Here is a 26,791-nt window from a genome sequence, read left to right as displayed (position 1 = left end):
ATTGCGAAATTACCCAGATGACTTAGCGGTCTCGCGAGACCACTAAGTCATCTGGTAATTTCGCAATGCATCACTGGAAACGGAAGCTGGAAGCAGCATCGCGCGCATTGGCACAGCTTCGCTGGACGCCGAAGGGTGAGTATATAACTATTTTTAATTTTTTTTTTCTTAACAGGGATATGGTGCCCACATAGCTATATACTACATGGGCTGTGTTATATACTGCGTGGGCTGTGTTATATACTACGTGGGCTGTGTTATATACTGCGTGGGCTGTGTTATATACTATGTGGGCTGTGCTATGTATTACATGGGCTGTGCTATATATTACGTGGGCTGTGTTATATACTACGTGGGCTGTGTTATATACTGTGTGGGCTGTGCTATATATTATGTGGGCTGTGTTATATACTGCTTGGCTGCTATATACTATGTGGGCTGTGCTATATCCTTCGTGGCTGCTATATATTACGTGGGCTGTGTTATATACTGCGTGGGCTGTGCTATATATTACGTGGGCTGTGTTATATTCTACATGGCTGCTATATACTATGTGGCTGTGCTATATACTACGTGGGCTCTGTAATATACTGCGTGGGCAGTGTTATATACTGAGTGGGCTGTGTTATATACTATGTGGCCTGTGTTATATACTGCGTGGGCTGTGCTATATATTATGTGGGCTGTGCTATATATTACGTGGGCTGTGTTATATACTATGTGGCTGCTATATACTACTTGGCTGCTATATACTACGTGGCTGTGCTATATACTACGTGGCTGTCTGTGTTACGCGGGCTGTGCTATATACTATGTGGCTGCTATATACTACGTGGCTGTGCTATATACTACGTGGCTGTGCTATATACTACGTGGCTGTGCTAAGCGCGACGTACATACATACATATTCTAGAATACTCGATGCGTTAGAATCAGGCCACCATCTAGTCTCTATATATCAGCCCTCGTATCTCTGTATATCAGCCCCCATATCTCTGTATATCAGCCCCCATATCTCTGTTTATCAGCCCCCATATCTCTGTATATCACCCCCCGTATCTCTATATATCAGCCCCCATATCTCAATATATCAGCCCCCATATCTCTGTATATCAGCCCCCTTATCTCTATATATCAGCCCCCCGTATCTCTATATATCAGCCCCCGTATCTCTATATATCAGCCCCCGTATCTCTATTTATCAGCCCCCATATCTCAATATATCAGCCCCCATATATCTGTATATCAGCCCCCTTATCTCTATATATCAGCCCCCCATATCTCTATATATCAGCCCCCCATATCTCTGTATATCAGCCCCCGTATCTCTATATCAGCCCTCGTATCTCTGTATATCAGCCCCCCATATCTCTGTATATCAGCCCCCATATCTCTGTATATCAGCCCTCGTATCTCTGTATATCAGCCCCCGTATCTCTATATATCAGCCCCCGTATCTCTACATATCAGCCCCCATATCTCTATATATCAGCCCCCCATATCTCTGTATATCAGCCCCCATATCTCTACATATCAGCCCCCATATCTCTATATATCAGCCCCCCATATCTCTGTATATCAGCCCCCATATCTCTGTATATCAGCCCTCGTATCTCTGTATATCAGCCCCCTTATCTCTATATATCAGCCCCCATATCTCTATATATCAGCCCCCGTATCTCTACATATCAGCCCCCATATCTCTATATATCAGCCCCCCATATCTCTATATATCAGCCCCCGTATCTCTATATCAGCCCTCGTATCTCTGTATATCAGCCCCCCATATCTCTGTATATCAGCCCCCCATATCTCTGTATATCAGCCCCCATATCTCTATATATCAGCCCCCATATCTCTATATATCAGCCCCCATATCTCTACATATCAGCCCCCATATCTCTATATATCAGCCCCCATATCTCTATATATCAGCCCCCATATCTCTACATATCAGCCCCCATATCTCTATATATCAGCCCCCATATCTCTATATATCAGCCCCCATATCTCTATATATCAGCCCCCGTATCTCTATATATCAGCCCCCGTATCTCTATATATCAGCCCCCATATCTCTATATATCAGCCCCCATATCTCTATATATCAGCCCCCGTATCTCTATATATCAGCCCCCATATCTCTATATATCAGCCCCCCATATCTCTGTATATCAGCCCCATATCTCTACATATCAGCCCCATATCTCTACATATCAGCCCCCATATCTCTATATCAGCCTCTATATCTCTATATATCAGCCCACATATCTCTATATATCAGCCCCCGTATCTCTATATATCAGCCCCCGTATCTCTACATATCAGCCCCATATCTCTATATATCAGCCCCCATATCTCTGTATATCAGCCCCCGTATCTCTATATATCAGCCCCCATATCTCTATATATCAGCCCCCCATATCTCTGTATATCAGCCCCTATATCTCTACATATCAGCCCCCATATCTCTATATCAGCCTCTATATCTCTATATATCAGCCCACATATCTCTATATATCAGCCTCTATATCTCTATATATCAGCCCCCGTATCTCTATATATCAGCCCCCGTATCTCTATATATCAGCCCCCATATCTCTACATATCAGCCCCCATATCTCTACATATCAGCCCCCATATCTCTATATATCAGCCCCTATTTCTCTATATATCAGCCCCCCATATCTCTGTATATCAGCTCCCGTATCTCTATATCAGCCTCTGAATATCAGCAGTACTGTATCTATATAATTGGTCGCAGCCCGGTCCGTATGTGGAGACCCTACATCCTGCAAAAGTAATGTGAAACTAGATGCCGCCATGCAGCCCCCTCTCTGGATCACACCGAGGGGCTTAAATTATCTCGTGTAACATCTTCACAGCTGACTCCTATTTATATCCAGCGCTGGTCGCAGGCCGGTGACATCCAGGCAGGGAACGCTCAAGGACTTTACTACAGAAAATCATTGCTTATCTGAGGGAATTACTGTAAGTCACATCCCGTTTATCTGTTGTGCGGTGTGTATTGTGTGCGCTTTATGTTATTTCATCAGTGGGTGTCGTAAAGAGATCGGGGGAGTGGGGTCACATCATGTCCTGTGGGGTCACATCATGGCCTGTGGGGTCACATCATGTCCTGTGGGGTGTAATGACAAACCCTGCACCGGAGGTCCCATCACCTTCTGAATTATACAAATACAAAGTTATATTTGCTATGATACTAAAATAGTAAGGCCAAAGAGAGCGTAATAATAGTATCACACATTGCCCCCATATAGTGTAGTATACAAGACTGCACAAAAGTTCAGGCAGGTGGTTAAATAGTCAGTGCCGTGTCGTGAAACCCTGTTTCAATTGCCCATAAACCAATCTGCTGCTGTCTGTACTGCTGTTACTTGGTGATTACGGGGGTTAGTGAGATCACAGAGAAGATACACTGATGTCATCAGATAGGGCGGAACTATTTGTTTGTTTGAAATTCAAGCAGTGTGATGTCATCGCCATGTCCTGTGCATGTACTGGGTCCTGTGACTGTGTATGTCCTGTGCATGTACTGGGTTCTGTGACTGTGTATGTCCTGTGCATGTACTGGGTTCTGTGACTGTGTATGTCCTGTGCATGTACTGGGTCCTGTGACTGTGTATGTCCTGTGCATGTACTGGGTTCTGTGACTGTGTATGTCCTGTGCATGTACTGGGTTCTGTGAATGCGTATGTCCTGTGCATGTACTGTGTTCTGTGACTGTGTATGTTGTTATGATCCTAGTGGCTTAGGATCACAAATCTAACCAGCTAAGTAGAAGATAATAGGACGAGCTCTGGGGATGTGGTAACTGGACTGACCGCAAACCTGATCCTAACCGCAAACACTATAGGCAGCCGTGGAACGTTTCCTGAAATCCTAGACGTCTCTTCATGGCCTGAGAAACTGACTACCCCTAAAGAGAAAGTAAAGACCTCACTTGCCTCAGAGAAATAACCCCAGAGATATAGAAGCCCCCCACAAATAATAACGGTGAGTTAAGAGGAAAAGACAAACGCAGAGATGAAACAGGTTGAGCAAATGAGGCCCGCTAACGCTAGATAGCAGAAAATAGCAAGGGATCTGTGCGGTCAGTAAAAAACCCTATGCAAAAATATCCACGCAGAGAATGCGAGAACCCCCACACCAACTAACGATGTGGGGGGAGCAACTCAGCACCCCAGAGCACCAACAAGCAAGGAAATCACATATTAGCAAGCTGGACAAAACTCATCATATACTAGGAGACATCTTGAACACAGATGAGCAAAAATAAGCAAACAAAACTTCGCTTCTCTTGAGAGACTGATAACGGATGTAGACAGGAGCAATCAGAATAGCACTGAATACAACGACAACAGGCAAGGAATGAAGGACCAGGTGGATTAAATAGGAAACCTGACTAGCAGATGACGAGACAGCTGATCCCAGCCAGAAACCTGCAAACTAACAAAAAGAGCCACCAGGAGGAGCCCAAAGAGAGAACTCACACAGTACCACTCACGACCACAGGAGGGAGCCCGGAAACAGAGTTCACAACAGTACCCCCCCCTTGAGGAGGGGTCACCGAACCCTCACCAGAACCCCCAGGGCGATCAGGGTGAGCCACATGGAAGGCACGAACCAAATCGGCCGCATGAACATCAGAGGCGACAACCCAGGAATTATCCTCCTGACCATAGCCCTTCCACTTAACCAAATACTGAAGCCTCCGTCTTGAAATACGAGAATCCAAGATCTTCTCCACCACGTATTCCAATTCTCCCTCAACCAGCACCGGAGCAGGAGGCTCAACGGAAGGAACCACAGGCACCACATACCTCCGCAACAAAGACCTATGGAACACATTATGGATGGTAAACGATGCCGGGAGGTCCAAACGAAATGACACAGGGTTGAGGATTTCCAAAATTTTATAAGGACCGATAAAACGAGGTTTAAACTTAGGAGAAGAAACCTTCATAGGAACATAACGAGAAGACAACCACACCAAATCCCCAACACGAAGTCGGGGACCCACACAGCGACGACGATTAGCAAAGCGCTGAGCCTTCTCTTGTGACAACGTCAAATTGTCCACCACATGGTTCCAAATCTGCTGCAACCTATCCACCACAGAATCCACCCCAGGACAGTCAGAAGACTCAACCTGACCCGAGGAAAAACGAGGATGAAAACCAGAATTACAAAAAAAAGGCGAAACCAAAGTAGCCGAACTAGCCCGATTATTAAGGGCAAACTCGGCCAATGGCAAAAAAGTCACCCAATCATCCTGGTCAGCAGAAACAAAACATCTCAAATAAGTTTCCAAGGTCTGGTTAGTTCGCTCGGTTTGGCCATTCGTCTGAGGATGGAAGGCCGACGAAAAAGACAAATCAATGCCCATCTAAGCACAAAAGGACCGCCAAAATCTGGACACAAACTGGGATCCTCTGTCAGACACAATGTTTTCAGGGATGCCGTGCAGACGAACCACATTCTGAAAAAATAACGGAACCAAATCGGAGGAAGAAGGCAACTTAGGCAAGGGCACCAAATGGACCATTTTAGAAAAACGATCACAAACCACCCAGATAACAGACATTCTCTGAGAGACCGGAAGATCCGAAATAAAATCCATGGAAATATGCGTCCAAGGCCTCTTAGGAACCGGCAAAGGCAAAAGCAAACCACTGGCACGAGAACAGCAAGGCTTAGCCCGAGCACAAATCCCACAGGACTGCACAAAGGAATGCACATCCCGCGACAAAGAAGGCCACCAGAAGGATCTAGCCACCAAATCTCTGGTACCAAAAATCCCAGGATGACCCGCCAACACTGAAGAATGGACCTCGGAAATAACGCTGCTGGTCCATCTATCTGGGACAAACAGTCTCTCTGATGGACAACGGTCAGGTCTATCCGCCTGAAATTCCTGTAACACCCGTCGCAAATCTGGGGAAATGGCAGACAAAATTACCCCCTCTTTGAGGATACCAGCCGGCTCAGAAACTCCAGGGGAGTCAGGCACAAAACTCCTAGAAAGAGCATCAGCCTTCACGTTCTTCGAACCAGGAAGGTACGAGACCACGAAATCGAAACGTGAGAAAAACAACGACCAACGAGCCTGTCTAGGATTCAACCGCTTGGCCGACTCAAGATAAATCAAATTTTTATGATCAGTCAAGACCACCACACGATGCTTAGCTCCCTCTAGCCAGTGTCGCCACTCCTCAAATGCCCACTTCATTGCCAACAACTCCCGATTACCAACATCATAATTTCGCTCAGCCGGCGAAAATTTTCTTGAAAAGAAGGCACATGGCTTCATCACAGAGCAATCAGAGCTTCTCTGTGACAAAACAGCCCCTGCTCCAATTTCAGAAGCATCAACCTCGACCTGGAAGGGAAGAGAGACATCTGGCTGACATAAAACTGGAGCCGAAGAAAACCGGCGCTTCAGCTCCTGAAAGGCCTCAACAGCCGCAGGAGACCAGTTAGTCACATCAGAACCCTTCTTGGTCAAATCCGTCAAAGGTTTAACCACACCAGAAAAATTAGCAATGAAGCGACGGTAAAAATTAGCAAAACCCAAGAACTTCTGAAGACTCTTAACCGATGTAGGTTGGGTCCAATCATGAATAGCCTGGACCTTGACTGGGTCCATCTCAATAGAAGAAGGAGAAAAAATAAAGCCCAAAAAGGAAACTTTCTGGACTCCGAAGAGACATTTGGAACCCTTCACAAATAAGGCATTGGCACGCAGGACCTGAAATACCATCCTGACCTGCTTCACATGGGATTCCCAATCATCTGAAAAGACCAAAATATCATCCAGATATACAATCATAAATTTATCCAGATATTCTCGGAAGATATCGTGCATGAAGGACTGAAACACAGAAGGGGCATTAGAAAGTCCAAAAGGCATCACCAAGTACTCAAAATGGCCTTCGGGCGTATTAAATGCTGTTTTCCATTCATCGCCCTGTTTTATACGCACAAGATTATACGCACCGCGAAGATCTATCTTGGTGAACCAACTAGACCCCCTAATCCGAGCAAACAGATCAGACAACAATGGTAAGGGATACTGGAATTTGATCGTGATTTTATTTAGAAGGCGATAATCTATACAGGGTCTCAACGAACCATCCTTCTTGGCCACAAAAAAGAATCCCGCACCAAGAGGGGACGAGGAGGGGCGAATATGTCCCTTCTCCAAAGACTCTTTTATATAACTCCGCATAGCGGCATGTTCTGGTACAGACAAATTAAACAGTCGTCCCTTAGGGAACTTACTACCAGGAATCAAATTTATAGCACAATCACAATCCCTATGAGGAGGTAGGGCACTGGATTTGGGCTCATCAAATACATCCTGGTAGTCCGACAAAAACTCAGGGACTTCAGAAGGAGTAGAGGAAGCAATTGATACCAATTGAGCATCGCCATGAATTCCCTGGCAACCCCAACTCAACACAGACATTGCTTTCCAATCCAGGACTGGATTATGAGCCTGCAACCATGGCAGACCCAACACGACAACGTCATGCAAATTATATAACACAAGAAAGCGAATCACCTCCTGATGTGCAGGAGTCATACACATGGTCACCTGAGTCCAGTATTGAGGTTTATTCTTGGCCAATGGTGTAGCATCAATTCCCTTTAATGGAATAGGGAACTGTAATGGCTCAAGAATAAAACCACAGCGCTTGGCAAATGACAAATCCATCAGATTCAGCACGGCACCTGAATCTACAAAAGCCATAACTGAGTAGGATGACAGAGAGCAAATCAAAGTAACAGACAAAATGAATTTAGGCTGTATAGTACCAATGGTGACAGATTTAGCGAAGTTTTTTGTACGCTTAGAGCATGCTGAGATAACATGAGTAGAATCACCACAGTAAAAGCACAACCCATTCTGACGTCTATGATTTTGCCGTTCAATTCTGGTCAGAGTCCTATCACATTGCATAGACTCAGGTTTCTGTTCAGAAAACACCGCCAGATGGTGCGCAGGTTTGCGCTCCCGCAAACGCCGATCAATCTGAATGGCCAAAGCCATTGACTCATTCAGACTCGCAGGCGTGGGGAACCCCACCATAACATTCTTAATGGCTTCGGAAAGACCTTCTCTGAAATTTGCAGCCAGGGCACACTCATTCCATTGAGTAAGCAACAACCATTTCCGAAATTTTTGACAATACGCCTCAGCTTCCTCCTGACCCTGAGAGAGAGCCAGCAAGGCCTTTTCTGCCTGGTTCTCAAGATTAGGTTCCTCATAAAGCAATCCAAGCGCCAGAAAAAACGCATCCACATTCAGCAATGCAGGATCTCCTGGCGCCAGGGAGAAGGCCCAATCTTGAGGGTCGCCACGTAACAGGGAGATAACAATTCTAACTTGCTGAGCGGAATCACCAGAGAAACGAGGTCTCAAAGAAAGAAATAATTTACAATTATTCTTAAAATTCAGAAACCTAGATCTATCTCCAGAAAACAACTCAGGAATAGGTACATTTGGCTCAGACATAGGACTGTGAACAATAAAATCCTGAATGCTTTGCACCCTTTCAGGAAGATGATCCACACTAGAAGTCAGACTCTGAATATCCATGTCTGCAGCTGAACTCAAAGCCACCCAGAGATTAAGGGGATGAGAGAAGCTGGACAGACTGCAGCAAAGGGAGAGGAAAAAAAAAAAATTGTACTCAGGACTTCTCTTATCCCACTTCTGCGATGCATTAAACACTTTTAGGCCTGTTGTACTGTTATGATCCTAGTGGCTTAGGATCACAAATCTAACCAGCTAAGTAGAAGATAATAGGACGAGCTCTGGGGATGTGGTAACTGGACTGACCGCAAACCTGATCCTAACCGCAAACACTATAGGCAGCCGTGGAACGTTTCCTGAAATCCTAGACGTCTCTTCACGGCCTGAGAAACTGACTACCCCTAAAGAGAAAGTAAAGACCTCACTTGCCTCAGAGAAATAACCCCAGAGATATAGAAGCCCCCCACAAATAATAACGGTGAGTTAAGAGGAAAAGACAAACGCAGAGATGAAACAGGTTGAGCAAATGAGGCCCGCTAACGCTAGATAGCAGAAAATAGCAAGGGATCTGTGCGGTCAGTAAAAAACCCTATGCAAAAATATCCACGCAGAGAATGCGAGAACCCCCACACCAACTAACGATGTGGGGGGAGCAACTCAGCACCCCAGAGCACCAGCAAGCAAGGAAATCACATATTAGCAAGCTGGACAAAACTCATCATATACTAGGAGACATCTTGAACACAGATGAGCAAAAATAAGCAAACAAAACTTCGCTTCTCTTGAGAGACTGATAACGGATGTAGACAGGAGCAATCAGAATAGCACTGAATACAACGACAACAGGCAAGGAATGAAGGACCAGGTGGATTAAATAGGAAACCTGACTAGCAGATGACGAGACAGCTGATCCCAGCCAGAAACCTGCAAACTAACAAAAAGAGCCACCAGGAGGAGCCCAAAGAGAGAACTCACACAGTACCACTCACGACCACAGGAGGGAGCCCGGAAACAGAGTTCACAACAGTATGTCCTGTGCATGTACTGTGTTCTGTGACTGTGTATATCCTGTGCATGTACTGTGTTCTGTGACTGTGTATGTCCTGTGCATGTACTGGGTCCTGTGACTGTGTATGTTCTGTGCATGTACCGTGTTCTGTGACTGTGTATATCCTGTGCATGTACTTGGTTATGTGACTGTGCATGTCCTGTGCATATACTGGGTCCTGTGACTGTGTATGTCCTGTTCATAAACTGTGTTCTGTGACTGTGTATGTCTTGTGCATGCACTTGGTCCTTTGACTGTGTATGTACTGGGTTCTGTGACTATGTATGTCCTGTGAATATGCTGTGTTCTGTGACTGTGTATATCCTGTGCATGTACTGTGTTCTGTGACTGTGTATGTGTAGCGCCCCCACTACCGCAGGGCCGAGGGGTACCCGGTACCGGGCCTCTGAGTCTCTGTTCTGGGGTTGTCACGGTGGCTAGACCCGGTCCGTGACCCTGCTGAGGGGCGTACAATGAAGGTGGAGGGAATAGTGATGATGTTGTGGTGGTGCGGTGCAGGTCACAGTAAATACACCAACGCAACAAGGAGAAATACCAGTAGGAGTCGTGCTGTAAGACGAGGCAACATCCTACTGAGGCGCGTAGCCGGTGGCCGGAACGCCGAGGAAGTACTAGGCTCCAAGCAATACTTCAAACCTACGGCAGGACAGTCAGCTATAGGCGGGCTGTCTCACACAAATCACCTACGAAGACACAGGGGGCAACAATAGGAGAGGGGCGACGCTAGGGTCCCGGAAGAACTCCGAGCCTACCCGTCATACGGGTGCGTCCTAGCCATATCATCTGGGGGACGAAGCAGAACATTTTAATCGAGTTGTGAGGGAACTTCAGAAACAGACACAACAGTTGTGGGGACTATCCCGTAAGCACAGCAGGGGAGGACCACAACACACAAGCGCTAGATGGTAGGCACAGATTTCCACCTGCAAAGGGAACTCTGGAGGTGCCATCGGACCGGCCGGACTTGCGCAGCCCAGTTAACCGTATTCCGGACTGAGGATCCTGGGACCTTCAGTAAAGAGGTAAAGAGACTGCAACCTGGTGTCCTTGTTATTTACTGCGACCTGCACCGCACCACCACATCATCATCACCATTCCCTCCACCTTCATTGTACGCCCCTAAGCAGGGTCACGGGCCGGGTCTAGCCACCGTGACAATCCCAGAGCAGAGACTCAGAGGCCCGGTACCGGGTACCCCTCGGCCCTGCGGCAGTGGGGGCGCTACAACTTGGTGTCACGAACAGGATCTAGTTAAACCTGAAGAATCAGGTCATGTGTGCCTTAGAACTGTGATTTATTATACTTGGACTGTGACTTATTGCAAAGACTGTGGATTGCCATTTGCCGCCAAAAACCGCCGCCATTACAGCGCTGAGGGGAGCGCAGGAGAAGAAGAGGGGCGTGGAGTGGGCGTGGACCAGCTAAAGAGCGCGAAAGACAATGGCCGCCCAGTCTAAACATTTTTGCATCCTGAGGACGTCTCCGTCAGCAGCCGAGGTCCGCCTTCTCATCCTCTTTGGAGGGTGGAGACCATGGAGACGGGGCCGCCCACAAAAGAGACCGCGAGAAGAAGACACTGGAGAGGAAGCAAAGATGGCGACGCCGGGAGCACCGCGTGGGGACAACCCGACCCAGCATGAGGCTGCACCACCCGACACAGCCCCAGATGCACCATCGTTGCAGGGACTGGCCCTTACGGAGCTACCAATGGGCAGACTGTTGTGAATTTGGATTCTGGGCTCCCCCGGTGGCCGCTTGTGGAATTGGACTTGTCATCCTCTTTCCTGTTTCACCTGGTTCCATCAGTAGTGGGTGTCGCTATTTAAGCTCATTTCTCTGGTGGTTTCTTGCCGGTCAACAATGTTATCTGATGCCTCTCAGTGCTTGTTCCTGCTTCTAGACAACTACTAGTTAAGTTGGACTTTTGTCCATGTTTTGTTTTGCCTATTTGTTCCAGTTCACAGCTGAAGTTTTGTTACTGTGTCTGGAAAGCTCTCGTTGATCAGGGATTGCTACTCTGGCGTTATGAGTTAATGCCAGAGTTTAAGGTAATCTCTGGATGGTGTTTTGTTAGTATTTTTCTGCTGACCATGAAAGTATACTATCTGTCTTCTGCTATCTAGTAAGCGGACCTCAAATTTGCTAAGACTATTTTCCTGCTGCGTTTGTAGTTTCATCTGAACTCACCGTCATTATATGTGGGGGGCTACTGTCTTCTTGGGAATATTTCTCTAGAGGTGAGCCAGGTCTTATATTTCCCTCTGCTAGCTATTTAGGTCTTAGGCCAGAGCTGGGCATCTAGCGATAAATAGGAAATGCTACCTGGCTATTTCTAGTTGCGCGGCAGGCTTAGTTCATGGTCAGTATAGTTCCATCTTCCGAGAGCTTGTCCCTTTATAGGCTTGCTATGATCTCTGCCTGCAGAGATCATGACAGTTTGACCGGCCACATAAAGTGTTAAAGACCCAGGTTGAGAAAGGAGAGTTATAAGAAGTCTGCTGGAATTTTTTTTTTTTTTTTTTTTTTTTTTCTCCAGTCTGCCTTGCTGCAGTCTTTTTTCTCTCTCTCCTCCTAATCTCTGTATGCTCTGTGTGCACCTGACAATAATGGATCTCCAGAGTGTAACTGCGGGTTTGAATAATCTCATCACGAAAGTACAAAATTTACAAGATTTTGTGGTACATGCTCCGGTATCTGAGCCGAGAATTCCTTTGCCGGAGTTCTTCACAGGGAATAGAGCTAGCTTCCAGAATTTCCGAAATAATTGTAAGCTTTATTTGTCCCTGAAGTCTCGTTCAGCTGGAGACCCTGCTCAGCAGGTTAGGATTGTGATTTCCTTGCTCAGGGGTGACCCTCAAGATTGGGCCTTCTCATTGCCAGCAGGGGATCCTGCGTTACGCGATGTGGATGCGTTTTTTCTGGCCTTGGGCTTGCTTTATGAGGAACCTCATTTGGAACTTCAGGCAGAAAAAACTTTGATGGCACTATCTCAGGGGCAAGACGAAGCTGAAGTTTTCTGCCAAAAATTCCGTAAATGGTCTGTGCTTACTCAGTGGAATGAGTGCGCTTTGGCGGCAACTTTCAGAGAAGGTCTCTCTGATGCCGTTAAGGATGTTATGGTGGGGTTCCCTTTGCCTGCAGGTCTGAATGAGTCCATGACAATGGCTATTCAGATTGATAGGCGTCTGCGGGAGCGCAAACCGGTGCACCATCTGGCGGTGTCTATGGAAAAGACGCCAGAAAGTATGCAGTGTGATAGAATTCTGTCCAGGAGCGAGCGACAGAATTTTAGACGGAAGAATGGATTGTGTTTCTATTGTGGGGATTCTACTCATGTTATATCAGCATGCTCTAGGCGTACAAAGAAGCTTGATAAGTCTGTTTCCATTGGCACCATTCAGTCTAAGTTTATTTTGTCTGTAACCCTGATTTGCTCTTTGTCATCCATTGCCACGGACGCCTATGTTGACTCTGGCGCCGCTCTGAGTCTTATGGATTGGTCCTTTGCCAATCGTTGTGGTTTTAATTTAGAGCCTTTGGAGACTCTTATTCCTCTGAAGGGGATTGACTCCACCCCATTGGCTAATAATAAACCACAATACTGGACACAAGTAACCATGCTTATCAATCCGGATCACCAGGAGATTATTCGTTTCCTGGTGCTGTATAATTTACATGACGATTTGGTACTGGGATTGCCATGGTTGCAGTCTCACAACCCAGTCTTGGACTGGAGAGCAATGTCTGTGTTGAGCTGGGGATGTAAGGGTATTCATGGGGACGTACCTTTGGTTTCTATTTCGTCGTCCATTCCCTCTGAAGTCCCTGAGTTCCTCTCTGATTATCAAGACGTCTTTGACGAACCCAAGCTTGGGTCGTTACCTCCGCACCGTGAGTGCGATTGTGCCATAGATTTGATACCGGGTTGTAAATATCCAAAGGGTCGTTTGTTTAATTTGTCTGTGCCGGAACATGCTGCTATGCGGGAATATATAAAGGAGTCTTTGGAAAAGGGACATATTCGTCCATCTTCTTCTCCCTTGGGAGCTGGGTTTTTCTTTGTCTCAAAAAAAGACGGCTCTTTGAGACCATGTATTGATTATCGGCTTCTGAATAAGATCACTGTTAAGTATCAATACCCATTGCCATTGCTTACGGATTTGTTTGCTCGTATAGAGGGTGCTAAGTGGTTCTCTAAAATTGATCTTCGTGGGGCGTATAATTTGGTGCGGATCAGGCAGGGGGATGAGTGGAAGACCGCATTTAATACGCCCGAGGGCCACTTTGAGTATTTGGTCATGCCTTTTGGTCTTTCTAATGCCCCTTCAGTTTTTCAGTCTTTTATGCATGATATTTTCCGCGATTTTCTGGATAAATTTATGATAATATATCTGGATGATATTCTGATTTTTTCTGATGACTGGGACTCTCATGTCCAGCAGGTCAGGAGAGTTTTTCAGGTTCTGCGGTCTAATTCTTTATGTGTGAAGGGGTCTAAGTGCGTTTTTGGGGTCCAGAAAATTTCCTTTTTGGGGTATATTTTTTCTCCCTCTTCCATTGAGATGGATCCCGTCAAGGTGCAAGCTATTTGTGACTGGACTCAGCCCTCCTCTCTTAAGGGTCTTCAGAGATTTTTGGGCTTTGCCAACTTTTACCGCCGATTTATTGCTGGTTTTTCGGATGTCGTTAAACCACTGACTGATTTGACCAGACAAGGCGCTGATGTTGCTAATTGGTCCCCTCATGCTGTAGAGGCCTTTCAGGAGCTTAAGCGCCGTTTTGCCTCTGCCCCTGTGTTGCGTCAGCCTGATGTGAATCTGCCTTTTCAGGTTGAGGTTGACGCTTCGGAGATCGGAGCTGGGGCAGTGTTGTCGCAGAAAGGTTCCGACTGCTCCGTCATTAGGCCTTGTGCCTTCTTTTCTCGCAAATTTTCGCCCGCAGAGCGGAATTATGATGTTGGGAATCGGGAGCTTTTGGCCATGAAGTGGGCGTTTGAGGAGTGGCGCCATTGGCTCGAGGGGGCTAGGCATCAGGTGGTGGTATTGACTGACCACAAAAATTTGATTTATCTTGAGACTGCCAGACGCCTGAATCCTAGACAGGCGCGCTGGTCTTTATTTTTTTCTCGTTTTAATTTTGTGGTGTCATACCTACCGGGTTCTAAGAATGTTAAGGCAGATGCCCTTTCTAGGAGTTTTGACCCGGACTCTCCTGGTAATTCTGAACCCACAGGTATCCTTAGGGAGGGAGTAATTTTGTCGGCTGTTTCTCCTGATCTGCGGCGGTCCTTGCAAGAGTTTCAGGCGGATAGACCGGATCGTTGTCCGCCTGATAGACTGTTTGTTCCGGATGATTGGACCAGCAGAGTCATCTCTGAGGTACATTCTTCTGCATTGGCAGGTCATCCCGGAATTTTTGGTACCAGGGATTTGGTGGCAAGATCCTTCTGGTGGCCTTCTCTGTCACGAGATGTGCGAGTCTTTGTGCAGTCATGTGACGTTTGTGCTCGGGCCAAGTCTTGTAGTTCTCGGGCTAGCGGACTGCTGTTGCCCTTGCCTATTCCTAAGAGGCCTTGGACACACATCTCGATGGATTTTATTTCAGATCTGCCTGTTTCCCAGAAGATGTCTGTCATCTGGGTGGTCTGTGACCGTTTCTCTAAAATGGTCCATTTGGTTCCTCTGCCCAAGTTGCCTTCTTCTTCTGAGTTGGTTCCTCTGTTTTTTCAGAATGTTGTCCGATTGCACGGTATTCCTGAGAATATTGTTTCTGACAGAGGTACCCAATTTGTGTCTAGATTTTGGCGGGCATTCTGTGCTAGGATGGGCATAGATTTGTCTTTTTCATCTGCTTTTCACCCTCAGACTAATGGCCAGACCGAGCGGACTAATCAGACCCTTGAGACATATCTGAGGTGTTTTGTCTCTGCTGACCAGGATGATTGGGTTGCTTTTTTGCCATTGGCAGAGTTCGCCCTCAATAATCGGGCCAGTTCTTCCACCTTGGTGTCCCCGTTTTTCTGTAATTCGGGGTTTCACCCTCGATTTTCCTCCGGTCAGGTGGAATCCTCGGATTGTCCTGGAGTGGATGCGGTGGTGGAGAGATTGCATCACATCTGGGGGCAGGTTATGGACAATTTGAAGTTGTCCCAGGAGAAGACTCAGCGTTTTGCCAACCGTCATCGTCGTGTTGGTTCTCGGCTTTGTGTTGGAGATTTAGTGTGGTTGTCTTCTCGTTTTGTCCCTATGAGGGTCTCTTCTCCTAAGTTTAAACCTCGGTTCATCGGCCCTTATAGAATATTGGAGATTCTTAATCCTGTTTCTTTCCGTTTGGACCTCCCTGCGTCCTTTTCCATTCATAACGTTTTTCATCGGTCGTTATTGCGCAGGTATGAGGTACCTGTTGTACCTTCAGTTGAGCCTCCTGCTCCGGTGTTGGTTGAGGGTGAGTTGGAGTACGTTGTTGAGAAAATTTTGGACTCTCGTGTTTCCAGACGGAAACTCCAGTATCTGGTCAACTGGAAGGGTTACGGCCAGGAGGATAATTCTTGGGTCAATGCATCTGATGTTCATGCTTCTGATCTTGTTCGTGCCTTCCATAGGGCTCATCCTGGTCGCCCTGGTGGATCTGGTGAGGGTTCGGTGCCCCCTCCTTGAGGGGGGGGTACTGTTGTGAATTTGGATTCTGGGCTCCCCCGGTGGCCGCTTGTGGAATTGGACTTGTCATCCTCTTTCCTGTTTCACCTGGTTCCATCAGTAGTGGGTGTCGCTATTTAAGCTCATTTCTCTGGTGGTTTCTTGCCGGTCAACAATGTTATCTGATGCCTCTCAGTGCTTGTTCCTGCTTCTAGACAACTACTAGTTAAGTTGGACTTTTGTCCATGTTTTGTTTTGCCTATTTGTTCCAGTTCACAGCTGAAGTTTTGTTACTGTGTCTGGAAAGCTCTCGTTGATCAGGGATTGCTACTCTGGCGTTATGAGTTAATGCCAGAGTTTAAGGTAATCTCTGGATGGTGTTTTGTTAGTGTTTTTCTGCTGACCATGAAAGTATACTATCTGTCTTCTGCTATCTAGTAAGCGGACCTCAAATTTGCTAAGACTATTTTCCTGCTGCGTTTGTAGTTTCATCTGAACTCACCGTCATTATATGTGGGGGGCTACTGTCTTCTTGGGAATATTTCTCTAGAGGTGAGCCAGGTCTTATATTTCCCTCTGCTAGCTATTTAGGTCTTAGGCCAGAGCTGGGCATCTAGCGATAAATAGGAAATGCTACCTGGCTATTTCTAGTTGCGCGGCAGGCTTAGTTCATGGTCAGTATAGTTCCATCTTCCGAGAGCTTGTCCCTTTATAGGCTTGCTATGATCTCTGCCTGCAGAGATCATGACAGCAGACCCAACTGGCCGCCGTCTGAGGAGTGTGTGGCCGCAGCCGAGGCCCAGCAGATAGCACGTCGCCTTGAGGCCGACGCTCGTGTGATCGCTCGGCTGGGTCAGCCTACGGAGGTCCGCCTAACTCCGGTGTTCCCTGCTTCCTCCATCCCGGCAGCGGCAGAGTGTGAGCTGCAGGCACAGGGCCTGAGGATCCTGCCGGAGGTAGAACACCTGCGGTGCCTGATGACCGCATGGCGGAACAGACCCTAGCCTGCAGCCCAGGTCGATCTGACGAGCGTCGAAGAGACCCCGCCGTCACACTGGGGTGTTGTGTCCTTCAACTCCCGGAAAGGAAGGGGAGTTATTCAAGAGATCGGGGAGCCACTACAGGTCCGTGTTGACCGAGAAGAGGTGGAGCCCTGCGGAGGAAGGTATGGCCGCGACCTAGAACCCGGGGATGCAGTAACCTAAACGCGATGGAGGAGGGAAACTGGCGAAACTGGCTGGATAGCTCGGGGCGTCCAACGGTGCGTAGCACTCCAGGCTGCTGCCGGGACGTCGGAGGACGAGCCTCCTGCAGGGAAGGTGCCGGAACCTGCCCCCGCGGAACCCCAGGGAATCCAGGCTCACCGTGTGGCTACGGGTCGTGCTCATCCCCGAGCGAGGAGGGTGTCCCGACGAGGGATCCTATCCTAACTGGGACCGGTTTCTGCAACGCCAACGCGACCCGTTGGCCTGGTGAGGCCCGGAAGGAGACCGCCCCCTGCGCAGCCAGGAGCTGAGTAAGCAAGAATGCTTCATCATTTGTATATAGTTAACTGTTTGTCCTCTTGCTGCTATGACCCGACTAGGGTTAACTCTTAAAGGGATCCCTTTGTTTACCCGGGATCCCTTCTTTTGCTTTTTGTTTTTGTTCCTGTCTTATCATTGTTGAAAGAACTGCTGGATCATGAACACTGCATGATTACAAACTCCTTGTAAATAGTTTGCACCTTCTTAAAGGTGTCCTCTACTGGTTTTATAAAAGAAAGGACTCTTTGCGAAGAAACTGTTCCTGGAAGCAGTACCGGAGTCCTTGCTGCGTACGGACTTGCAGCTTGAGAAGTTGCACTACCTCATAGAGACTTGGTCCCCTCTTAAAGGGAACGTTCATCCATAGCACTTAGAGTATAATGATGCCTTAAGAGAAATAGTGATAATGCTTACATGTAAACTTATATGTAGTCAGACAGTTGATAGTAAGAAATGTTTAATGATGTGTCAGAAAATGAGGACAGGAAGTGAACCCAGATGGGGTTAATCGGTGAGTCCTCCTAGGAGCCATACAGAGATGGCTCGGTGATCTTGAATTGAGAGATGGAAGATAAGTTCTATACTGTGTATAGTAGCAGAAAGGCAGTAGGCCCGGGCTGAAAGGGGCGGTCCTGTAATAGAACGAGAGGCGATAGGCCTGGGCAAGTAGACAGGCGGTCCTGCAGATGTAAAAAGGGAAAATGAAGAAAAAGTTGATTAGCCTTATAATGTTTTATAAGAAGGTCTTTAGTGGATTCAGTGTGTACATCCTTAAAGGCAATGTTAAATTATTGTTCAGAAATTGCACTAAGTAGAATACCTGGCTGGGTAAGAAAAGTTATTTATAGTATGTTATTTAAAGTATTTAACCAGGTTTGTAACGTTCAAGTGTCCTCACCTCCCATAAAGGGAAGCTCTGTTCAAATTTACTTATTGTTATTGCATTTCCAAAATTGTATGTCTTTTTGCTGACATGTATTGTTGTTTTCTTCCCAGTCCAGGAGTACTGGATTTAACCGGGGGGGAGTGCAGCGCCCCAGAGTCCTGGTCGTTGCAGTACTGATGCTCCGCCGCTAAGGGGGGCTATGGTACGTCTGATGGCACTGAAGGAGTTCTTCTGACCAGGTATCACAGTCACCAATACACTTCACAGTCTGGCCTCTAGGGGGAGCTAAGGGTTCTATGTATTAGGCCACTCCTCACAATCTTCTAAAACTGGGGGTTAGGCAGAAAGTTAGACAGAAGCTGACTGGGAATCGAACAGGCAACACCCTGTGGCAGAGGGTGTTGCGGGGAGAGACTCAGGGGGGTCCCTGTCAGGGGTGGGATCCTGACAGAGGCCTAGCGAACAGAGAGAATGTTACGGGACTGCGCCTGCACGAGATAGCGGCGGTACCCCAAGAAAGGACAAGAAGCGAGGTTCATTGTGCTGAGTGAGAAACGAAATCAACGCAACAAGGAGAAATACCAGTAGGAGTCGTGCTGTAAGACGAGGCAACATCCTACTGAGGCGCGTAGCCGGTGGCCGGAACGCCGAGGAAGTACTAGGCTCCAAGCAATACTTCAAACCTACGGCAGGACAGTCAGCTATAGGCGGGCTGTCTCACACAAATCACCTACGAAGACACAGGGGGCAACAATAGGAGAGGGGCGACGCTAGGGTCCCGGAAGAACTCCGAGCCTACCCGTCATACGGGTGTGTCCTAGCCATATCATCTGGGGGACGAAGCAGAACATCTTAATCGAGTTGTGAGGGAACTTCAGAAACAGACACAACAGTTGTGGGGACTATCCCGTAAGCACAGCAGGGGAGGACCACAACACACAAGCGCTAGAAGGTAGGCACAGATTTCCACCTGCAAAGGGAACTCTGGAGGTGCCATCGGACTGGCCGGACTTGCGCAGCCCAGTTAACCGTATTCTGGACTGAGGATCCTGGGACCTTCAGTAAAGAGGTAAAGAGACTGCAACCTGGTGTCCTCGTTATTTACTGCGACCTGCACCGCACCACCACATCATCATCACCATTCCCTCCACCTTCATTGTACGCCCCTCAGCAGGGTCACGGGCCGGGTCTAGCCACCGTGACAATCCCAGAGCAGAGACTCAGAAGCCCGGTACCGGGTACCCCTCGGCCCTGCGGCAGTGGGGGCGCTACTTTTGCGATACCTGGATGCAGTTATCCTTCTTTGCCACCAAACGTAGCATCACTCTCCCCGAGAGGAAAGCAATACCACTGCGATAACCAGGACCCTGAGGCACCCCACATGTACTGGGTCCTGTTACTGTGCAGTATTTCTGCTGTTTTTGCATTTTTGGGTGCAATCTTTCTATTCTCTGATTTCGAGGATGAAAATTTGATGAAAAAAGAAAATCCCAAAAAATCTGACCCTCCCTCAGAAACTAAAAATAATAAAAAGTAAGAGTTTCTGAATATTTTACCGCACATGAAATGAGTCCAGGTGGCCTTGTGCGCAGTACGGAGCTATATTTATCATTACACCATATGATAACATTTGGGGTTTTTTGTATGTTTTTAGGGAAAGTTTTTGAATTTTTTTTTGCTTTCAGGAATAATGGGATTCCTAACTTTTCTCATTTTGCCGCTGCTCTTACTGGGGATAAGTGGCATCATTTACATCTATCGGGAGGTGGTGCGACTGATGTCCAGATCAGCGGTAAAAAATAAAGTGGTGGTGATCACGGATGCTGTTTCTGGACTGGGTAAAGGTGAGGAGCAGTTCATGTGGTGGGTGATGGGATGCTACACGCGCAGTATTTTGTCAGGTCACCATTTCACATTTTCTAGAATGTTCCAGAGTTTTCCACGCTGCTGGCGCTCGCCTGGTTCTCTGTGGTAAAACCTGGGAGAAGCTGGAAGCGCTGCACGATGCCCTGATTAGCGTCGCCGACCCCAGTGTGGTACGTGGTATCTATTCCGTCATGCAGCGATACCGTAGGTGGACACCATCACACATTGACCATATTTCCTTCCCCCCTCTACAGACTTTTACCCCCAAACTCGTCCTTCTGGACATTAGCGACATCAACGACATCGAAGCCATGGGCAAAGAGATCCAGGACTGCTACGGATGCGTGGACGTGCTGATTAACAATGCCAGCATGAAGATCAAGGGACCGGCACACAGCGTCACCCTGGAGCTGGACAAGAAGATCATGGACGCTAATTATTTTGGCCCCATCACTTTAATCAAAAGTAAGTGAATCCCTAACCTGCCAGCTTGAGGCTGCGACCCTCTATGCGCCGGTCGAAACAGTCTTGTTTTGGCAGTTGTTATCAGTACCGTCTTGGGGTCCATAAGACATTCTGATTTCTTTGGGTCTGTGCACATGTTCAGTATTTGGATGCTAACATTTCTGCACCTCTTAGCAGGAAAAATGCAGTGGAAAAAACACTGCATTTTTGCTCATGTTTTTCACCTGCTTTTTTCTAGTGTTTTTGGACTCCAAAGAAAGCTGTAGAGATACGGTAGATAATAGATAGCAATAGATAGATGTGGACAGACATATGGTTGCAAAGCCTCCGATATATTATAATATTGCACCCTCTGGAGCTCATTGGACAGATGAAATAAGTGATGTGGGGTCCCCCCCATTTTTCGTAACCAGCACAGGTAAAACAGACAGCTGTGAGCTGACATTATCATGCTGGATATTGGCCCCTTCCCAGCCTACAAATGGAATCCCACAGCTGCCTCAGAAATGGTGATTTTTCTTTTTACTTCCTGGGTTAGTAATGGGGATGCCTGACAGACGCGCCTCCATTACTAATCCTAGGGTTTGAGGTCAGTTGTTTTTTTTTGACAACTCACAGCTGACATCAATCACAAACCCTATTACCTTGATTGCCAACGCACCAGAGCAATTGAGAAGAGCTAAGGCAAAGTGCCAGAATTGGAGCATCTAATGTGATGCACCACTTCTTGGGCGGCTGTGTAAAGGGCCCAAGCGACGTAGTCATGGGCGAGCTGCTGTTCCCACTCGCTCTGGCACTCTTCTCACATCACGTGTCCCTGTCCCTGTGTGCTGCTGTGTGTGGAGTGCATCGCGCTTACTTCTGGCCTGCAGGCCTCCATTGGCTCCAGGTTTTCCTCTTCTGGAACCAGGGCAGCATTCAATAAAGGGGACACAGGTTTTGTAAAAACAATCAAACTTTTCCTGGACAGTTGGCAGTCTTTACAAACAGGCATTTAGTATAAGACCCAATGGGTTGTCGTCTTTCCCTCAGGTACCGGTCACAACTTCAGCCCTGGTTCTCTGGTAGAGTGCCCCCCTTGCTATCTTCTCTAGCATTAGGAAGTCTTCTCCACCACGAGCAATGCACCCGGACTGCCTCAACTACCGCCTCATAGAGCCTGTGTCCATCTTTCCCTGTAGCTTCACAGGCTGAGTGCGGCCAAGGCCCCCAATGTCCATCTCGATGTTCCTCCAGGCCGGTAGATGGAATTACACAGAAGGGTATTTGTAGCAATCAACTGCCCCTAATATAGGTCCACGTTGTCCCTAGAATCCCAATGCTGTCCCGCACTGAACTGTCACTTCCTGACCTTGGCACTAACTCGCAGTTCTGCCTCCCCCAAACTGGTAACCCTGCCTAGGCTAGACTGCAGCCCCAGTGGTTGTTACCCTTGAGAACATACATGAATATAAAATACATGTATCGGGGAGCACACCATCAGCTCCACCACTCCTACAGCTGTGGGCTGATATTTTTAGGCTGGGGAGGGCCCATTAACCATGGATCTTCCCAGCCTGATAATATAAGCTGTCTACTTTACTTTCCCGATTACCCAATAACTCAGCATCACACACAGAGTGCAATCTTAGAATCTGTCGGTGGGTTGTGTAACTATATGTCTGTCGTACAGTCTATGTGTCTGCCCAGTAGTGTAACAATCAAGGTCGTAGAGGTCACGACCAGGCTTGTGCAGATGAGGGGCCCGCCGATGCCAGCGTAAACTTCAACAGGATGTGCGTCCTCTGACGCAATAAAGTGTATTCATGATAAGGGACATATATTCCAGGATGGGGCCCAGGTTTGGGGACATATATACCAGGATGGGTCCAGGATAAGGGACATATATACCAGGATGGGGCCCAGGATAAGGGACATATATACCAGGATGGGGCCCAGGATAAGGGACATGTATACCATGATGGGGCCCAGGATAAGGGACATATATACCAGGATGGGACCCAGGATAAGGGACATATATACCATGATGGGGCCCAGGATAAGGGACATATATACCAGGATGGGGCCCAGGATAAGTGACCTATATACCAGGATGGGGCCCAGGATAAGGGACATATGTACTAGGATGGGGCCCAGGATAAGGGACATATATACCATGATGGGGCCCAGGATAAGGGACATATGTGGGGCCCAGGATAAGGGACATATATACTAGGATGGGGCCCAGGATAAGGGACATATATACCAGGATGGGCCCAGGATAAGGGACATATATACCGGGATGGGGCCCAGGATAAGTGACCTATATACCAGGATGGGGCCCAGGATAAGGGACATATATACCAGGATGGGGCCCAGGATAAGGGACATATATACCATGATGGGGCCCAGGATAAGGGACATATATACTAGGATGGGCCCAGGATAAGGGACATATATACCAGGATGGGGCCCAGGATAAGGGACATATATACCAGGATGGGCCCAGGATAAGGGACATATATACCAGTATGGGGCCCAGGATAAGTGACCTATATACCAGGATGGGGCCCAGGATAAGGGACATATATACTAGGATGGGGCCTAGGATAAGGGACATATATACCATGATGGGGCCCAGGATAAGGGACATATATACCAGGATGGGGCCCAGGATAAGGGACATATATACTAGGATGGGGCCCAGGATAAGGGACATATATACCATGATGGGGCCCAGGATAAGGGACATATATACCAGGATGGGGCCCAGGATAAGGGACATATATACCAGGATGAGGCCCAGGATAAGGGACATATATACCATGATGGGGCCCAGGATAAGGGACATGTATACCATGATGGGGCCCAGGATAAGGGACATATATACCAGGATGAGGCCCAGGATAAGGGACATATATACCAGGATGGGGCCCAGGATACGGGACATATATATACCAGGATGGGGCACATTTAGACCAGGATGGGCCCAGGATAAGGGACATATACCAGGATGGGTACAGGATAGGGGACATGTACGTATATACCAGGATGGGGCCCAGGATAAGCGACCTATATACCAGGATAAGGGACATATACCTGGATGGAGGACATGACTACATAATGGGGAGGGGGCAGCAACTCATTTGTCCTTATAGGATGTGGAATACTACACGGGTCCATGACTCTGGTTACGCTACTGTGTCTGTCTATATCTATCTCTATCTATTATCTATCTCTATAGATCCGACAGAAAAAAGTGACTCTCTTCTCCAGTGATGATTTTGAATTATTTTTCAAATTTTTATTGATTATTCCAAGAATACCATAGGTGTACAAACATGGCAGACGGGGGCGGCCTTCAGTAAGTCCATGGATGCCATAACAATGCCAACGTGAGCATTTTGCACAAGGGGTGTTTGCAGGATCCTCCCCATTGTCTAAATCAGCGATGTCAAACTCAAATACACAGAGGTCAAAATTAAAAGCTCGGACAAAGTCATGGCCGACCATATTTATTGCAAAAAATGTCTACAATTCAGGAAGTTTTATCTGATCATCAAATATAATAATGGATTTTTTTTCATGTGGAAACAAACTTAAATAACAAAATAAAGTACATTTTATTAATAGATCTTAATAATAACATCTCATGAAAAGAAGATTGGGTCTCCGTCCCTATTGTACCCCCTTCTCCAGACCTCACCCCAGCAAAGTATGCTAACCCCCCAACATAGTATGATGCCCCAAATGTGATATACAGTATAATGGCTCCCATAGTCCTTTATACAGAATAATTGCACCACATAGTGCTCCATACAGTATTATGGGCTCCATATAATCCTCCATACAGTATAATGGGCCCCACATAGTCCTTTCTACAGTATAATGGCTCTGCATAGTCCTCTATACAGAATAATGGCCCCACAAAGTGCTCTATACAGTATTATAGGCCCCATATAATCATACATACAGTATAATGGACCCAACATTGCCTTCCATACAATATAATGGCCTCACATAGTGCTCCATACAGTATAATGACCCCACATAATGCTCCATACAGTATCATAGGCCCCATATTATCCTACATACATTATAATGGACCCAACATTAGCTTCCATACAATATAATGGCCTCACATAGTGCTCCATAAAGTATAATGACCCCACATATTGCGCCATACAGTATTATAGGCCCCATATAATCCTACATACAGTGTATTGGACCCACATAGTCCTCCAAACAGTATTATGGGCCCACATAGTTCTCCACAGTGTAATGGCTCCACACAGTCCTCCCTATAGTATAATGACCCCACATAGTTCTCCCTAGAGTATAATGACCCCACGTAGTCCTACATACATAATAATAGTAATACATAATCCTCCATACAGAATAATGGCCCCATATAGTGCTCCGTACATAACAATGGCCAACATAGTGCTCCATACACAACTATGGCCCCACATAGTGCTCCATACAGTATATTGATCCCACATAATCCCCCATACAGTATATTGGCCCCACATAATCCTCCATACGGAATAATGGCACCACATAGTGCACCATACAGTATAGTGGGCCAACATAGTGTTCCATACAGAATAATGGCTCCACATAGTCCTCCATACAGAATAATGGCACCACATACCGCTCCATACAGAATAATGGCTCCACATAGTCCTCCATACAGAATAATGGCTCCACATAGTCCTCCATACAGAATAATGGCACCACATACCGCTCCATACAGAATAATGGCTCCACATAGTCCTCCATACAGAATAATGGCACCACATACCGCTCCATACAGAATAATGGCTCCACATAGTCCTCCATACAGAATAATGGCACCACATACCGCTCCATACAGAATAATGGCTCCACATAGTCCTCCATACAGAATAATGGCACCACATACCGCTCCATACAGAATAATGGCTTCACATAGTCCTCCATACAGAATAATGGCACCACATACCGCTCCATACAGAATAATGGCTCCACATAGTCCTCCATACAGAATAATGGCACCACATACCGCTCCATACAGAATAATGGCTCCACATAGTCCTCCATACAGAATAATGGCACCACATACCGCTCCATACAGAATAATGGCTCCACATAGTCCTCCATACAGAATAATGGCTCCACATAGTCCTCCATACAGAATAATGGCACCACATACCGCTCCATACAGAATAATGGCTCCACATAGTCCTCCATACAGAATAATGGCTCCACATAGTCCTCCATACAGAATAATGGCACCACATACCGCTCCATACAGAATAATGGCTCCACATAGTCCTCCATACAGAATAATGGCACCACATACCGCTCCATACAGAATAATGGCTCCACATAGTCCTCCATACAGAATAATGGCACCACATACCGCTCCATACAGAATAATGGCTCCACATAGTCCTCCATACAGAATAATGGCACCACATACCGCTCCATACAGAATAATGGCACCACATAGTCCTCCATACAGAATAATGGCTCCACATAGTCCTCCATACAGAATAATGGCACCACATAGTCTTCCATACAGATTAATGGGCCAACATTAAATAAAAACCTTCTCACCTCTCCTCCATCCCCCACTGCTTCGGTGTTGGCAGCGAGCGCTCTGAAGCTCTTCACTGGTCGGCACAGTGGTTGCAAAATGTTGACATCATCATGCTTTCTGCGCTGAGATATCAGATGCAGAGGAAGGATAGTGAGGGAAGGAGCAGACGTCTTCCCTCTTTCATCATTGATTTCAACTTCTCCAGCATTCAAGATACT

At 47.1% G+C, this 26,791-nt stretch overlaps 1 protein-coding gene across 2 annotated transcripts in view; it reads left to right on the top strand.

The window, feature by feature from the left end:
- Positions 1 to 26,791, top strand: part of DHRS7C (dehydrogenase/reductase 7C) — a 71,741-nt gene that overhangs the window by 43,572 nt on the left and 1,378 nt on the right. The window contains exons 1-4 of one of the 2 annotated variants that reach the window (XM_077254747.1): positions 2,876 to 2,991; positions 20,365 to 20,523; positions 20,603 to 20,715; positions 20,800 to 21,010. In XM_077254747.1, coding sequence (XP_077110862.1) covers positions 20,370 to 20,523; positions 20,603 to 20,715; positions 20,800 to 21,010 — 478 coding nt within the window. In that variant the 5' untranslated portion in view covers positions 2,876 to 2,991; positions 20,365 to 20,369. Of the gene's footprint in view, positions 1 to 2,875; positions 2,992 to 20,364; positions 20,524 to 20,602; positions 20,716 to 20,799; positions 21,011 to 26,791 lie in introns of those variants that run through there. The other variant, XM_077254748.1, reaches the window with a different exon arrangement.

This window comes from Ranitomeya variabilis, chromosome 4 (genome assembly GCF_051348905.1).
Source record: "Ranitomeya variabilis isolate aRanVar5 chromosome 4, aRanVar5.hap1, whole genome shotgun sequence".
NCBI classification, from domain to species: domain Eukaryota; kingdom Metazoa; phylum Chordata; class Amphibia; order Anura; family Dendrobatidae; genus Ranitomeya; species Ranitomeya variabilis.
This window is presented reverse-complemented; position numbering and strand designations above follow the sequence as displayed.